This window comes from Saccharomyces paradoxus (genome assembly GCF_002079055.1).
Source record: "Saccharomyces paradoxus strain CBS432 chromosome XII sequence".
In the NCBI taxonomy this organism is placed as follows: domain Eukaryota; kingdom Fungi; phylum Ascomycota; class Saccharomycetes; order Saccharomycetales; family Saccharomycetaceae; genus Saccharomyces; species Saccharomyces paradoxus.
In genome coordinates, this window is record NC_047498.1 from 706,249 (window position 1) to 721,379 (window position 15,131).

A 15,131-nucleotide genomic window follows, 5' to 3' on the forward strand; every position below is an offset into this window, starting at 1 on the left:
CTGTATAGCCTTATATAGTTTTTTTCAAAGATCCTTATTACTGTACCGAAAATAAGAGCCCACGTTAAACGTGAACATTAGTCATATTCAGGGATGGCTCATCGCGAGCAGCAAACCAATTAATAATCTTTTCTGCTTTTTTTTTTGTGCACCGTTGGATGTAGTATTCACACCAGGTGCGCATAATAGATTGCAATCACTGACTATAACTTACATGCGTTTTATTGCTTCGCAGTTACAGTAACGGCCTAAAGGAATTCGATAAAAAGAAAGTATAGGCAAGATAAGGCTGAATTTGGCTTTCGGCTGTTATTTTCGTTTCCGCAAACCTTCTTTATTTTTCTATCGCTCTTCTTTGTCATTGTATTTTCCATTGATCCGTCGAATCCCAAGGTCGGACTAATGGAACTCCTATTAATTTGGTAAGTGTCACATGATGCGGATTTTAGCAGTGGATCCGCCAAAGGAGCGGGTAACATCTGTCAACTATGCGACAGGGAACGTGCCACAAGATATTTGATTTTGTGACGCAATTCAAGAATGACAATTCTTTTTTGCAATATTATCAAAGTTCAATTAGAACATTTCTTCCCTTCAACATACTCTATCATTTGGTAAAAAGCTACAGTGCGTAGACAAACTTCAAGAGAATTGTTATTATTTCAACAGAACAGCAACTGAAAATGAGAATACAACTAAGCAGAATTGATTTGCAATGTGTCATTGCGCTTTCTTGCCTGGGCCAATTTGTTCAGGCGGAAGCTAATCGGAGAGAGTTGAAGCAGATTGACTTTCAGTTTCCAGTATTGGAAAGAGCTGCTACAAAAACGCCTTTTCCGGAATGGCTTAGTGCATTCACCGGGTTAAAAGAATGGCCTGGGTTGGATCCTCCTTATATACCTTTAGATTTCATCGATTTCAGTCAAATTCCAGATTATAAAGAATACGATCAAAATCATTGCGGCGCCGTTCCAAGAGAATCATGTTCTTTCGACTGTCATCATTGTACCGAGCACGATGATGTGTACACATGTTCCAAACTTTCTCAGACATTTGACGATGGTCCTTCTGCTTCTACTACTAAATTATTGGACCAGTTGAAGCATAACTCTACCTTTTTCAATTTAGGTATCAATATAGTCCAACATCCAGATATATATCATAGAATTCAAAAGGAGGGACATTTAATTGGCTCACATACATGGTCTCACGTATATTTGCCAAATGTAACAAATGAAAAAATAATAGCTCAGATTGAATGGTCCATCTGGGCAATGAATGCCACCGGCAATCATACACCCAAATGGTTCAGACCTCCTTATGGCGGAATTGATAATAGAGTAAGAGCGATCACAAGGCAGTTCGGCTTACAAGCTGTCTTATGGGATCATGACACTTTTGATTGGAGCCTCCTTCTCAATGATTCTGCCATAACTGAACAAGAAATTCTTCAAAATGTAATAAACTGGAACAAATCAGGTACCGGATTAATATTAGAACACGATTCAACAGAAAAAACTGTCGATCTTGCCATCAAGATCAATAAGTTGATAGGTGATGATCAATCAACCGTTTCTCATTGTGTCGGTGGAATTGATTATATCAAAGAATTCTTGTCCTGATTTTCAGAAAATCGAACAAAAATAGAAGAGGATTAATCATAATTTGAAAAAAAATTGCTCTAGTTTTTATATATAGACATGCAACAACTTCTTGTTATATTTCAGGAGGAAAAAAGTTGTTTCGATATATACATATCTTCTGCTTTTAATTACATTTTTACTTCAGAGACATAACTAGTCTTTTTTCATCAGTACTGTCCAACTGCAACAACATGGAAATTACAGGCAGCAATTGATTCCGTTGTTCCTTATGCTCCAAGAATCCCAACAGAACGTTTTTTATATATGCAATTTTTTCATTTTTCTCGGAGTCTAACTCTAATGGACTTGATGATCGTATATTCTCTAATTTGGTCAAATTAGAATTACTGGCTGATGAGGAATTAATATTCGCGTTCGCTAGAGAACCGAGAGAACCAGACCTACTAACCCTTCCTGAATTTTCGCTGTGGTGTCTTTCTTTTATGGCGTTCAATTGGGAGGACAAAGAACGATAATTCTTTAACAGTCGATCAAATTTCTTGTTAAGTTCATTATTCAAATTCAAAAGTTTCTCATTGGTCGATTGTAATTCAGAATTCTTTTCATCAGCCTTAGACAATGTAAGTTTTAAATTAGATGTGATCTGTTCCAACTGGTCGGAATCATCCGAAGTGGCTTGAGTTTTGCGTTTGATGTCATTATTAGCATGGTTCAATGCCTCAACTTCTGATTTTAGTTCCTTTTCACGAAGCTTTAAAGCGTGTATTTCTGATTTCAACTCGGCAGCTGTATGCTTCCATTCTTGTACTTCACTGGCCTTCCTGGATGTTTGCAAGTTTAATTCTGCTTCCAGTTTACTTTTTTCGTCCGTCAGATAGGCTAATTTATTCTCCAACTCCTTTTGTTTACTCGAATCATCAACTTGACTGTCCGAGACTAATCTTCTCAAAGTGTTGGCTTCCCTGGTTTTGTCTTGGACAATATTGGCATACTCATTCAGCTCATCCTCTAAAGATAAAATTTTCTTCGTAGATTCCTTCAACTTAACATTTAATTCCTCACATTGTCTTTTGATAGAATCGATGTGCTCATTTGAATTACTCTTCACATTTTGCAAGGTATTGTATTTTTCTTGCAAGATATTCAATCTTTCCGATAATTTACCATTTTCTTTCAAATATGCTTCGTAGGAATTACTGTTCTTTGCGATATCATTATGCAATGTTTCGTTTTCCTTTTTTAGTAAGTCTAGTCTGTTAGAAATTTTAGCGTGGTCGCTTCTCAGTTGCTCTGTTGATTTTTCGGCCGCATCCTTTTGCTCACTAAATTGTTTAACCTGTTCCTCCAAGTAACCCACAGTTTTTTCCTTTTGTTTGTAAGAGGTTCTTAAGGAAGCAAGTTCCTTTGTTATGTTTGATTTTTCGGATGTAAGTTGAGATATCTCCTCATTCAATTTGGCTACCTTGTTCTTCAATGTAGTTTGCTCTTTCTCTTTTTCGGTACATAAATTATTCAGATGCTCTACTTTCTTACTCAATGATTCTATCCTATTTTTCAATTCAGTATTTTTAGCTTCATAGGCCTCAATCATTGTTGCATTTTTATGGCGTAAATCATCAAGTTCCAGCTTAACGGCTTTTACCTCTTCATTCTGTTTACTCGAAGATTCTTTTATCTCATCTTTTGCATCCACAAGCTCATTGCCTACAGTCCTCAGCATGTCTCTTACCTCTTCTAACTCCAAATTCTTTTCTTTCAGTAACTTTTTGGTTTCGATCAACTCAAAGTTGAGGGTTTCCTGTTCCTTTGCCGATTTTTCGAGCCGTGAGTTTTCCAATTCTTTAACATTCTTTAGTTCTGTTTCTACTTCCTCATACTTATGTTTCCAGTCTTCACAATCTTTATGTTTTTCTTGTAAGGCTTCCATATTTTCCTTAAGTTTATCATATTCCTCGGTATTGATTAAATTATCGACCGTTTCCTCCTCACTGACATCACCTACAGTCACATTTCCCTTGTTTTTCTTCCCCTTGTTTCTATTCTTTTTCCTTCTGTTATTGTTCCCTACATTTTGATTAGATATCATGGCCTTCGGTGGCTCTTTCATTTTCTTTTCCAATACACTTATCTTCCGCTCCTTCTCTTTCAAGAAAATATCTAGCTCTGCCAACTTCGAGGACTTCTCCTCGATTATATTATTATTTGATGCCAAATTCTGCTCCAATTCAGTTATCTTCATTTGACTGTCCTTAAGGGAATGTTCCTTGATACCCAATTCCTCTTTTAATTCGGATATAGAAATTTCCTCTTTCTGCTTTTTTGCCTCCCTTTCTTCCTTTAGCATATTTTCCAGTTCAGCTATTTTTTCCCTCAAACCTGAAACGGTGTCATTCTTTTCCTTCTGTAAAGTATCCATTTCTATGTCCAAAGCTTGCATTTTATTTTTAAGACTATCAATTTCATTTTTATAATCTTGCTCTTTTCTCAAGAATTCCTCTTCCTTGCCTTTTAGAGTTTCACTAGAGGTGCTCTCCGGCACCACTTCTGAATTCTCCTTAGTTAATCTCTTGATCTCGTCATTCAATAGGTTATTTTTGTTGTTTAAATCTTGGAAAAAAGCTGGCAACGTATCCACTGCATCATCAATATTCGATATGGGTGTATTTTCCGCTAAAATCTTTTCGACAGCCTCAAACTTCTCCGATTTTAATTTCTCATTTTTGTAAGCGGAAAGTAGCAAAGGATATTTCTGTTCATACTTCTCAAACTTTCTTAGTTTAGCTTGTACTTCTTTTGGTAAGCCACTTTTATCGTCTTCAATTTGTTGTTCCGACGAGGTAGGGTTCATGTCATCGGCTAAACCCTTGGCCAATTCATCAGTAAGGTTCTTACCAATTTGTGACAGCTGTTTAAACATTGAATTAGCAAACGTTAGCTCAAATTATGATCACCACAGATCCAACTTCATTTTGTTCGCTGCCTGACATTCCTACTACATTTGACTCTCTTCTATTACTTGATCTGAAAAATCAGAACTATATCAAATGCGGGTAATGATATTCAGTAAAATCACTGTTTCTTTCATATTTTCCGGTGAGTATCCTCTAATTCACGTTTCAAAATCCTGGATCAATAACTTAACTGGGTGTAAAAAATATATATAAAGATATATATATATATAAAAACATACATATATATAAAAAGAACTTTACCAAAAAAGAACTGCAAATGAGGCATACTCTTAAATCTTCGGAAACGAAAAAAACTCCACCTGTAGAGTTAAACATAGTCACGAAGAATATAAAAAAAAAGCCGTCATCTTGAATTATGGAGGTGTAACAATTAATATAAAGTGAACGTTCTTTTTGTTTAGCGAACTGAATAAGCTTTTATCGAAATAATCTGGAAGGAGGCTTCTTCTTACCTAGTTTCAAGAAGTTACCATTTTTATCATCTGTAAATTCACTTAGGAACTTTGCAGTTTTCGTACCACTGGCGGAAGAAGAATGCGCGCTACCTTTAGTGTTTGCTGATCTAGGTTCCACTTGCAGTGATAGTTGATACTGCTTCTCGATGTGGGGGACATTTTCCAAGGATGCTTCTATAACGGTCTGAATATCATCCAATCGTTTCAGTTTGTAATGGAATCTCTTGAAGCTAATGATCTCTTCTACAATATTTGCAATTTTAGTCCTCTTGCTGAAGTTTATTATGTTCGTTGAATTGTGAAGAAAATCAGGGTTTCCAACATACGTAAATGTTAAATCGGATAGATATACGCCAAAAAAGGGAACACACGCGACGTCCGTCACCGATCTCAATAGCTCCCTATACTTCACAAAATTTCTCTTGGAATCCATGAGGTTGTTTAGGTTCTTCAGAAGGTCTTTTGATTCAGTGGAGACTAGGTCCCATGTCTTTTTCAGCCGGTAGATTGGGGAGGAATACAAAGCAGACACGATGGCAGTCATTGAAGAAAAATTATTCAATTCTTTACAATGCTGGGCAACAGTAACAAAATATTGCGTTAATTTCGAACGTGTCTTGACGTCTGTCTGTTTCACAATCGTATGAGAAACAAAGTTAGTCAGCGTATTAGCATTTGCTATAAATTTCGTAATGTTCGGAGAACCGCCCATATTACAATACTTGGTACCCCATGCTCTATCCAAGCATTCGAACATAGTGATCCTAAGGTATAAGTCATGTTCAAGTACAGTCAATTGTGTGGCATATGTGTATGGGTCAATGTCCAATAGCTTTAATTTTTTCAATCTGAAGAATGCTGACGAGGCGGAAGACGGTAAAGAAGACGAAGACATGTGTATCGGTGATTTATTCTCACGTTTAGTTGTTGGCACAACTACTGATACCGAATCTTGCTGCTTAGGGTCCATTGTTTCTTTCTCATTTTCATTTATCAATTTTTCATTTATCTTTTGCAAAAGATCCTCTGCCCCCGGTATTTTCTCAGATACAACCATCTTGGCAAAATTTAAAATCAATGGTATACCAGGCTCATAATAATTTCTTGTCCAATACTGCGTCAAGAATGTTCTCATAATGTTGACCACACGGCATTTAATCGGGTTTGATTTTTTTTCTATCCAAATGTTATAATCGTCGTAACTCAACCCTTCCGGAGGATATAAATTATATCTGTAAATCAGGGCATAAAAAAACTCTCTTGCCGTTAATATACTTCTAAAAGTTATTAGCATTGTGACGTTGAAAGCTGCATCTACAAGTTCATGACTGGTTAAATGCTCAATTAATGCCTCTTTTGTCCCACCACGAATTTTTCCTCTTGAATCATACACAAGACTGCTTTCATAATCTGAAGTTAAGAACCATGGAAGGTTTTTCTCTATGTTCGCAGCTTTGCGTTCGATATATTCCTCAGATCCTAATTCGTCATCGATGACAGCTTCATCATTTTCTGAATCTTCATCACTATAATCCTCGGAATAAATATCAAACCATTTTTCTTGCTCGCCTTTCAGTAGTTCTGCAGTCAGGTTGTTCTTCATCATTCTTGCTGCGTAGTTCAGCAAATTTTCCCTTTCTTCAATCAACTGATCAACAATAATGCATGCAAGATTAGAAATCTCAACATACTTTTCACAAGCATCCTTAAAATCGTCAGAGTTGTTTAAAAATTCAAGGTTATTAAACTCCACATCTTGACTCACCAATACATGGAATAAAGAGAGCGCCAATTGATCATTTTTTTTATGGAAGGGGCCCTTGACCAAAGGTGTATTTGCGATATTCTTAAAAGGTTCATGGTGTCCGACAGGTAAATTGGACCTCATGGAGGAAAACAAGTACGGGTCTTCCAAGGTCGTTTGCTGTGTTGTCATTATTAATCTGATGACAATGTCATGGAATGCCTGCTTTATATCAAAAAACTCTGTTAGTACTGAGGAGACTGATGACATAGCATGGACTAAAAATTCTTCGCTTTCCAAATCCAATAGGATACTTGGAGTCTTAATCAGATTTTTCAAATTGATGAAAATCGATAAATCTAGATTCTCTAATATCTCCAATAATAAAACGTTCTGATTTATCTGTTCGTATGTGCTTGAATTTATTTCCAAATTCCTAATTCTGCTTTTTGGTTTACTTATAATTTTCAAGTGCTCACCCGTAGCATTATTTAACTTCTCAAATATTTGGCTGGATTTTTTCTTCATTGTATTCAATGTATCGACAGTTAATGGATATTTTTTCTTTCTCTTCGAAACTCTTGCTCTTGAAAAGGTTCTGTTATGAGAAGGACGGTTGAAAGGTGTAAAAATTGAACCAGATGCAGCACTGCTTGCTTTTAAATCGGCTTGAGAATTTGTTTCTGAATTTGCGCTGTAGCCTGAGGCGGAAGCAATGGCATCCGCCATCTTTGGTGGAATTCTTGATATCGAGGAATTTTTGGAAGATGAAGCGGTCACTTCATTGGATGGCACAGCTTTATTTTTTGACGCGTTACCATATTCGTCCGTAATAAAAGTCGAAAATGGATTTGTCCAAGAACCACCGCTAAACGAACCTTTAAAAAATCTTGGGAGTAACTGCGGTAAAGTATTATCGTCTGAAAAAACCGAACTCTGCAGCACAAAATAAAGTAATTGGACATGCCTTAAGAATTTAGAGAATTCCACGTCAACCATTTCGTAAGTTGACTTCACCGACTTGTAATTTTTGTTAGATGGAGAAAAATCTTCCAAAGTAGAATTTTGCAATGACGTCCTTGGTGTTGCTACAGAATTAATACTATTTCTTGGACCTGAAAGTGAAAAGTTCTCCATATCATTCTCATTGACTGTACTGAATGATGATCTCATTGGAGTTAAAGTATCCGTTGTACTGGTACTTACATTACGTTTACCGGATAATGGAACAGAAACTAGATCATGCACATTATCTACTTCGATTTTGCCGTCATCTCCGTCTATTCTAGAACCATTATTATCCTGATTATCGTTTTCTTTATCATTAATTGTATCCATTTTTTTCCTGTGAAAGGCTGAATCGAAATACAAATGAGAATTGATACTTATCCTTGACAATGAGGAAATAAGGCCTTTGAAAATCTTCTTGATTTCTTTACTGCAACTTTTGGCTTTTATTTCATGTTGCATTAGCCTACAGCCTAACTGTGTGAAGACTATCGAATCTGATATCAAATCAAAGTATTTCGTAAAATTTAGACGATTCTTTTTGAGGAACATCTTGTGAGCCGTTTTAGCATAGTAAACTGTTAAGTCCTGTAATTCTGACCACAATTTTATGTCTCTTGAATAGTGATAAAAGATATCACTCTTGGCCAGTATAGAAGAGCGATTTGGGGAAACCCTTGACTGAATATTTTGCGTTAAATCTGGAGCAGATAAAGAATTTAATGATGAAGGACCAGCCTCATTGAATTCGTTTTTGTTGTTTTCGTCATTATCATCATCATCATTATTATTGTTATTATTGCCATCATTTCCCTTCCAATCCTGTTTTTCTATTAGAGGGCTCGATCTATTTTGTTCACTTTCCAATTGTTTCGATCTTGTAGAATTGTCCTCGATGCTTGCATTTTTGCGTAGATCTCTAGTGTATAGGTTGATAAGATGATCATTAGGCGGGAAGTTTGGTTCGCTATCACAAATGTCATTGGATTCCATAATTGAATTAGAGATCAAGGGCAATTCTGAACAATATATATCAAGTTCTTTATTATAATATACCAATTTGTAATCTGACGTTTTCGTTATCAGTGGTATGGGGGACCAAGTTGAAGCAATATTCGAATGTATGCCGTTAATAATCATCTCTATCTCTTCCAAAGGTAATATTTTAATAGTTTCTTCAGGTATTGGTGGGGGATCTGCTTTCTCACCCGAAGTTTGCATATTGGTGTCACCGATATTCATAGCTGTGTTTGTACCCGTTTCAGTTGGTCCATCTGCACTCTTTGTCATTTCCTCGGAGAGACTGGTGTTAGAATTAAAGTTCGAAGATCCAGGGGTTACATGAGAAGCATCGTTTGGGGCTGAAAAGGTAGAATTATTCATCGATACGACATTATTGTGACCGGAACCTGTTTCTACATTGTGAGCGTTTGCTAAAGACGCTGATAAAGTAGAACTTCCTCTTCTGCTCTTGCTCGAATTTCTGGGCACATGTAAATATGCACTATTGCCTAAGCTATTTAAGCTACTGCGCCTCGAGCTTTTACTGGAACTATATTTTTTCATCGGATGACTGTGCTTTCTGAGATGACTGTCCCTTAAGGGTCGACCAAAGTTTTGAGGAAACCAGCCTCTATTAACTTTCCCATTACTGTCGTCAATAACTAATCCGTCCCACCACCCAGATGAGTTTTTATTAAGTATATAAATGGTTTCCCCTTGTTGCACAGACAAAAGTTGCGAAGAACTGTCTTTTTTTATGGGATAATTAAAATCATAAGCAGCAACAACTATTCCAATTGGACGAATACTGGTCAACTCACCTGTCGAGGGGGAAGAAGAAAGAGAAGCTGACGATGGGTCTGTGTTTGTAGTGGTGGAGGTATTTGAGGAAGAGCTGATCGATGGTGTTTGGGAAGCATTACCACTCTCTCTTGTGGAGTTTGTGTTGGGAATAGACGTGTTAGTATCGGACATGATACAACTATCCAATATCCACCTTGTTTTTTTCGTTTTATTTTTAGTGTTGATTCGAAGAAAAATGTGGCTCTTTTTATTCAATTTCTTTCCGAAGAAGAAACTGTCTATCTAATTAAAGGAATTGCTTCACGGCCGCCAAGTCACTATAACTGTCTTCGCCGTATTGATGATACAGCTTTCTCTATAATTTTTGAGCTTATTTTTCTATTTTATTTTTCTTCCAAGTCTCTGTCGAAGATCCGTCTCCCGCGATGTTAAAAAGGCGCTTTAGCAAATTACATAATAACCTGGAGATGATTGACGATATTGACCGCTCAACTCTTTTGTACCCAATATAACACCAAAAAATATTTAACTCATAAAAAGCTTCGAAGAATATGTAAGTATAGTAGTATGGATCTAACTGAGTAAAAGAAAAAGAAATTACAAAACAAAAAAAAAAAGGGATAAATAGCATACGTTGAGAAAGTAATAAAATAGAGATAAAGATGCGTCTTTTCTATTCTCAATTTTTTAAAAAAAGGAAGTGTAAAAATTTGAAGGAGATAGCTGACACTCCGCCTAAGCAATTATTTTTTTTTCTTTTGCTAATTTCATTCTCCATGTTGGGTTATGGAAGATCTAGTGTTTGCATTTAGAATAACTCTTTTTCTTGCATTCTGACATCGCTTTATATATCCTCGAATATCGAAACTTCAATCCAAACTGTTTTAGCTGCTTGATGAACCAGTTAGTATCTTTGCGAACTTTAAATTGAAAAATGCGGAATGGTTTTATTGAATCAAAACGAAGCTTGCGTATCTGCAATTTGGACCTTGACCAATACTGCTTTGTTTTTTTACAGGAATGATCGAAAAACCTTCCAACATGTGGAGAAAATTGTTTATATTTATCATGAAACAGCATGAAGAGCCTTTTCCAACGGATTTTCTGTTCTTTATGCAATATCCTCAAATTTTCTTGGGTGGATCTGAAAGCATTCTTGAGAAATGCATGTAACTTAATTCTTCCCCCGTTTATTTTGTTAATTCTCTTATGCCAACCGTCTTTCATTCGAGCTTTTGTTGTATACCAAAGAATAACTAGGTCAGTCTTGTATCTTTTCCAGCCCATGAGGTCATCATCCTTTAATGGGTATGCAATATGATTGTCAAAATCGACGTAGTACTTTCCTGAAGGAGCCCACTGACTTAGAGAGTCACTTGTTGAATCATGAGATTTTTTATCAACGAAATCGATGTTGTCGTACAACAGTTTTCTTTCATTATTACGTAATGACTGTTGCGATTTAAAACCTGCCAACATATCACCAGTTAGGGAATATTCGAGGGCTAGATATGAAAAAGTCATGGAAATCAACGAAGACAACATGATAACATGCCACATCTTCAATTTAACCGACTTGCTCTTGCCTTTATCCGTGATATGATCCATTCGTGGGCTAGAATTTCTTATCATACTATCCTTCAGTTTCGACCCCTCCAAACTTGGCAATACTTTTCCGCCAATCTTAGAGCCGGACAAGGTGTCGAACGACTCTGAAATAGTGGGACCTCTAGTTTCGTCAGTATTGGCTCCAGCATTACTAAATCCATCAGATGTTCTAAAATCGTAAATACGATTCATCTGCGCAGACTCTTCACTGCTAGTGTTTGATAGGACATCTGCATCGAAGTCCTCGTCCTCCTCTCCTGCGAAGGAGCTTTCATGCAAACTATCCAAAGATATTTCCGATTTCGATGACTCCTCTTCCTCTTCTCTCCCTTTACGTAATCTACGTAATCTAACTACATTCCAATGATCGTCTTCTTCCGACATTTTAGGTTCGACAGCTCGATCGTTCTACTAGTCTTTATTATCGTTACTGATTGTTACTTTGCTACTGTGTTTGTTACTTTATACCTGAACAGTAGCTGCTAAACTTTTGTTTTAAATAAAGAAAAAAGGTTTGGCCAGTAACCTGCATATATTTGACCAGCTGTGATGATATACTCCGACTAATAATATCTCCCAATGCCCCATCTCATCGTGTGTAGATCAATTTTTATGGCTTGATCCTGGTACCTTGATAAGCAACTGTCGCACAAAGGGGTTACCGCAAAATGGACGGATGGGCCGGGGGTAAGCCGGGGTAGGGGGTCCGGAGTGTTGACTGCCAACTCCACCCAGACAAACCGTGCAGAGACCGTCGCAGGACCCCGCCAAACGGCGAGAGCAGATATGCAGCAATAACAGACCTAACAGTAAACCTGATGGGATGATAGACCCTAAAGATTTCTGATTATATGACCTAGGAAATTATTCAACTTCGACCTAGTAGGTGGGTCCTTGAAAAAAAAAAACTTAGGGTTCATTATCGAACCTTATGCTCTGGGAAGCGTTGGAAAACTTGCATACAGTAAGAACAAGAGCGAGAGATAAAACTGTAACAGTAGGTGGAAAGTGCAGAGTAGGAAAGCTCGGAAACACGCAGAATAGCATGATGTTGATATCGCGTTCCTTACGGAGACCCATTGCTGCTTTGAACTGCAATTTACAGAGCGTTAGAACAGTCATATACCTTCATAAGGGTCCAAGAATTAATGGTTTGAGACGAGATCCAGAGTCGTATTTGAGAAACCCCAGCGGTGTACTCTTTACTGAAGTCCAAGAAAAGGAATGCCAAGACAAGGTCAGATCCATACTGCAATTGCCCAAGTACGGAATAGACTTATCAAACGAACTTATTTTGCAGTGTTTAACACATAAGTCGTTCGCACACGGGTCAAAGCCATACAACGAAAAACTGAATCTACTAGGAGCACAGTTTTTGAAATTACAGACATGCATCCATTCGTTAAAAAATGGTTCGCCGGTCGAAAGTCGCGAGAATGGGCAACTTTCTTTGCAGTTCAGCAATCTGGGAACGAAATTTGCTAAGGAATTAACGTCCAAAAACACAGCATGCGCATTCATTAAATCACATAATCTGAGCCCTTTCATATTTTGGAAAATGAGGGACCCAATAAAAGATGGGCATATAAATGGTGAAACTACGATTTTTGCCAGTGTTTTGAACGCATTCATTGGTGCAATTCTGTCGACGAACGGGTCTGAAAAAGCTTCTGAATTTATCAAAGGAAGTTTGCTAGATAAAGAAGATCTTCATTCGTTGGTTAGCATTGCTAATGAAAATGTAGCATCTGCAAAGACAAGAATATCCGACAAGGAAAAGACAGCACCTCTGTAAAGAAAGAAAATATAATTGATGGCTCACTGGCCAAAAATGTATAAAAGAAAACTTTATCTGTAAATAGTGATCAAAAATAAAATAAGATAGTAACTAAAGAACATATATGGCTTTACTGTACAGATCTATAATTGAATGATGATGAGGAGTTTTATGAAAGGGTCTGCTCATTCGCCATCTCCACACATTTAACCAATTTCTTGGTGCGCTTAGTTATGTCCAACAGGATTTCTGCTAATTTTTGATAGAATCGTTTACTGCTAAAATTTGTGGAATTGCATTCATTAGTACAGAGTTCTGATAACCTTTGCGAGCAGTCTGTAAGCCCTTCAACAATTTCTTCACTATGCCTGCTGAAATCCCGTTTAAAGTCTTTTTGGACGATTACTTTTGCAGTCATATCGACCAGCGATTCCAGAATAGGAATAATTTTGATGGAATCTTGACACAGGCTCGGAATAGATCCTGAAGTCTTGAACGCCTTCGATTTGCAAGCCTGAATATCATTCAAAATTTCCTGTGCCAAAGGAAGAACAATTTTTGCTTTAATTTCCACAAATTCGACAAGGTTATTTATGCTAGCGTTATGTGCGATTAGCTTGACATTAGAATTCTTCACGTCTTCTTCCGATGTAGATATTCTTAATCCAAGACCAGAGTTAGGCCCGAATTTCTGCACTTTTTCTCTAAATCTTCTCATTTTGGCCACGACTGGCGATCGAAGTACATCTACAGTTGGCGGGATATTTGTATACGGCTTGGCCGTTCCAACGGCTGGCTTATTGGTAGCTTTCTTTGGCGGTGATGACTGATAATCCTGTCGAAATTTACCAATTAGCGATAGAGCTCTGCTCTGAGAACTTGAACTACTCAAATTCGAAGGAACTTTCAGAGCCAAGCTATCTCGTAAGGATGGCTCAGTCGTAGCCCTTGGAGTATCCGTAGTATTTTTCACTAGTGACACAAACCCTGGATCTCTTTCTCCAGATGCATTATTTCGTGCCAGCGTACTCTTTCCAACAGGAGAATTGGATTTTTCAATGATGGAATGTGGCGGCGATGCTTCAATCGCCGCTATGTCCAATTTTTCCATAATGACTTTATCAGAAGATGAAATACTAACAGGGGAACCAGTGTTATTACCCATGGATGCTTTATTTTTACCTTTTTTCTCATTTTTTACTTTCTCAATAATCTTCAATGGTTTCATATCTGTCTCGGTATCACTGAGTTCTCTTTCATTACTCAATGCACCATGGGATGATGAAGTGGGTTTGATCTTTACAATCTGAGCAATATTGCAAAATGCAAATATCACTTCCGAAATAGAGGATTGAGTCACAATTCGTGGTATTAGGTCTTCATATGCAAGAGAATATCTTGTTGAAGTGATGGCATGAGATAGAGCGCTTTTCAGGTACACTATTTCGTTTTCTAAAGAATCGTGGAGTGAAACTGATGATAAGAGAGGTAAGAGATCTCCTATCAACTTTGCTATCTTAATTACAGTCTCTAGGAGAACTGGTAGACGCTTGGCGGTGGCATCTACAGGATGAGTTCGTTGGAGCGTATTTTGAAAGTAAACTGCAAAATGAGTTCGTAACTCTCGGAAGGCTTCAATGGAAATGATACCGTCTACGCTCATAAAATCATCGTTTATATTTACAGATTCAAACAATGAATCATTTAAATAGAAATTGAGTTCGCCCTTGTCTAACGTATTGGCATGCGTCATCACATCTAAATGATGTAAATTTCTCTTTTCAATTTCGGTGAAAATATCAAAAATTAATTTATGGAACTTTATATCGTTCAATCGAGATAGTTTAGATTGTGCTTTTCCTCTTTTCAGATCAAGATCGTTTTGTGATACATCCATATTCGAGTTTGTCAATCTTTTCATCAATTCATTGTTGACATCAGTCGCTAGTTCCCAAAATTGTACATTCGATAATTTAGACAGGTTTTTATCATTATTTCGGCTGTTTAGGTTCCTTCTTCTGTCATCTTCTGGCAGAGAAGCCTCTATAATTCTTTTAAAAGTCTTATAATTCGATATTAGATCTATGATTTGATCATTCGTTAATTCTGAGCAAGTCATTCTTTTTGTTTCGTTATGGCGACATTGTTAAAATCTCC

At 37.0% G+C, this 15,131-nt stretch overlaps 6 protein-coding genes across 6 annotated transcripts; 2 read left to right on the forward strand and 4 right to left on the reverse strand.

Annotated features, from left to right (window-relative positions):
* Positions 1-683: 683 nt before the first annotated feature.
* CDA2 (chitin deacetylase CDA2) lies at positions 684-1,622 on the forward strand (the record flags this gene model as incomplete). The annotated part of the gene is made up of 1 exon (XM_033912160.1): positions 684-1,622. The coding sequence occupies one exon, from the start codon at positions 684-686 to the stop codon at positions 1,620-1,622; it is 939 nt and encodes a 312-aa protein (XP_033768051.1).
* A 157-nt stretch (positions 1,623-1,779) lies between these two features.
* Positions 1,780-4,521, reverse strand: IMH1 (Imh1p; the record flags this gene model as incomplete). The annotated part of the gene is made up of 1 exon (XM_033912161.1): positions 1,780-4,521. The coding sequence occupies one exon, from the start codon at positions 4,519-4,521 to the stop codon at positions 1,780-1,782; it is 2,742 nt and encodes a 913-aa protein (XP_033768052.1).
* Positions 4,522-4,993: 472 nt separating this feature from the next.
* Positions 4,994-9,760, reverse strand: CDC25 (Ras family guanine nucleotide exchange factor CDC25; the record flags this gene model as incomplete). The annotated part of the gene is made up of 1 exon (XM_033912162.1): positions 4,994-9,760. One exon carries the CDS (start codon positions 9,758-9,760, stop codon positions 4,994-4,996), a length of 4,767 nt encoding a protein of 1,588 aa, XP_033768053.1.
* A 624-nt stretch (positions 9,761-10,384) lies between these two features.
* ATG39 (Atg39p) lies at positions 10,385-11,581 on the reverse strand (the record flags this gene model as incomplete). The annotated part of the gene is made up of 1 exon (XM_033912163.1): positions 10,385-11,581. The coding sequence occupies one exon, from the start codon at positions 11,579-11,581 to the stop codon at positions 10,385-10,387; it is 1,197 nt and encodes a 398-aa protein (XP_033768054.1).
* Positions 11,582-12,128: 547 nt separating this feature from the next.
* On the forward strand, positions 12,129-12,992 carry MRPL15 (mitochondrial 54S ribosomal protein mL57; the record flags this gene model as incomplete). The annotated part of the gene is made up of 1 exon (XM_033912164.1): positions 12,129-12,992. One exon carries the CDS (start codon positions 12,129-12,131, stop codon positions 12,990-12,992), a length of 864 nt encoding a protein of 287 aa, XP_033768055.1.
* Positions 12,993-13,143: 151 nt separating this feature from the next.
* On the reverse strand, positions 13,144-15,093 carry SPH1 (Sph1p; the record flags this gene model as incomplete). Its single annotated transcript, XM_033912165.1, has 1 exon — positions 13,144-15,093. One exon carries the CDS (start codon positions 15,091-15,093, stop codon positions 13,144-13,146), a length of 1,950 nt encoding a protein of 649 aa, XP_033768056.1.
* Between the last annotated feature and the right edge of the window lie 38 nt (positions 15,094-15,131).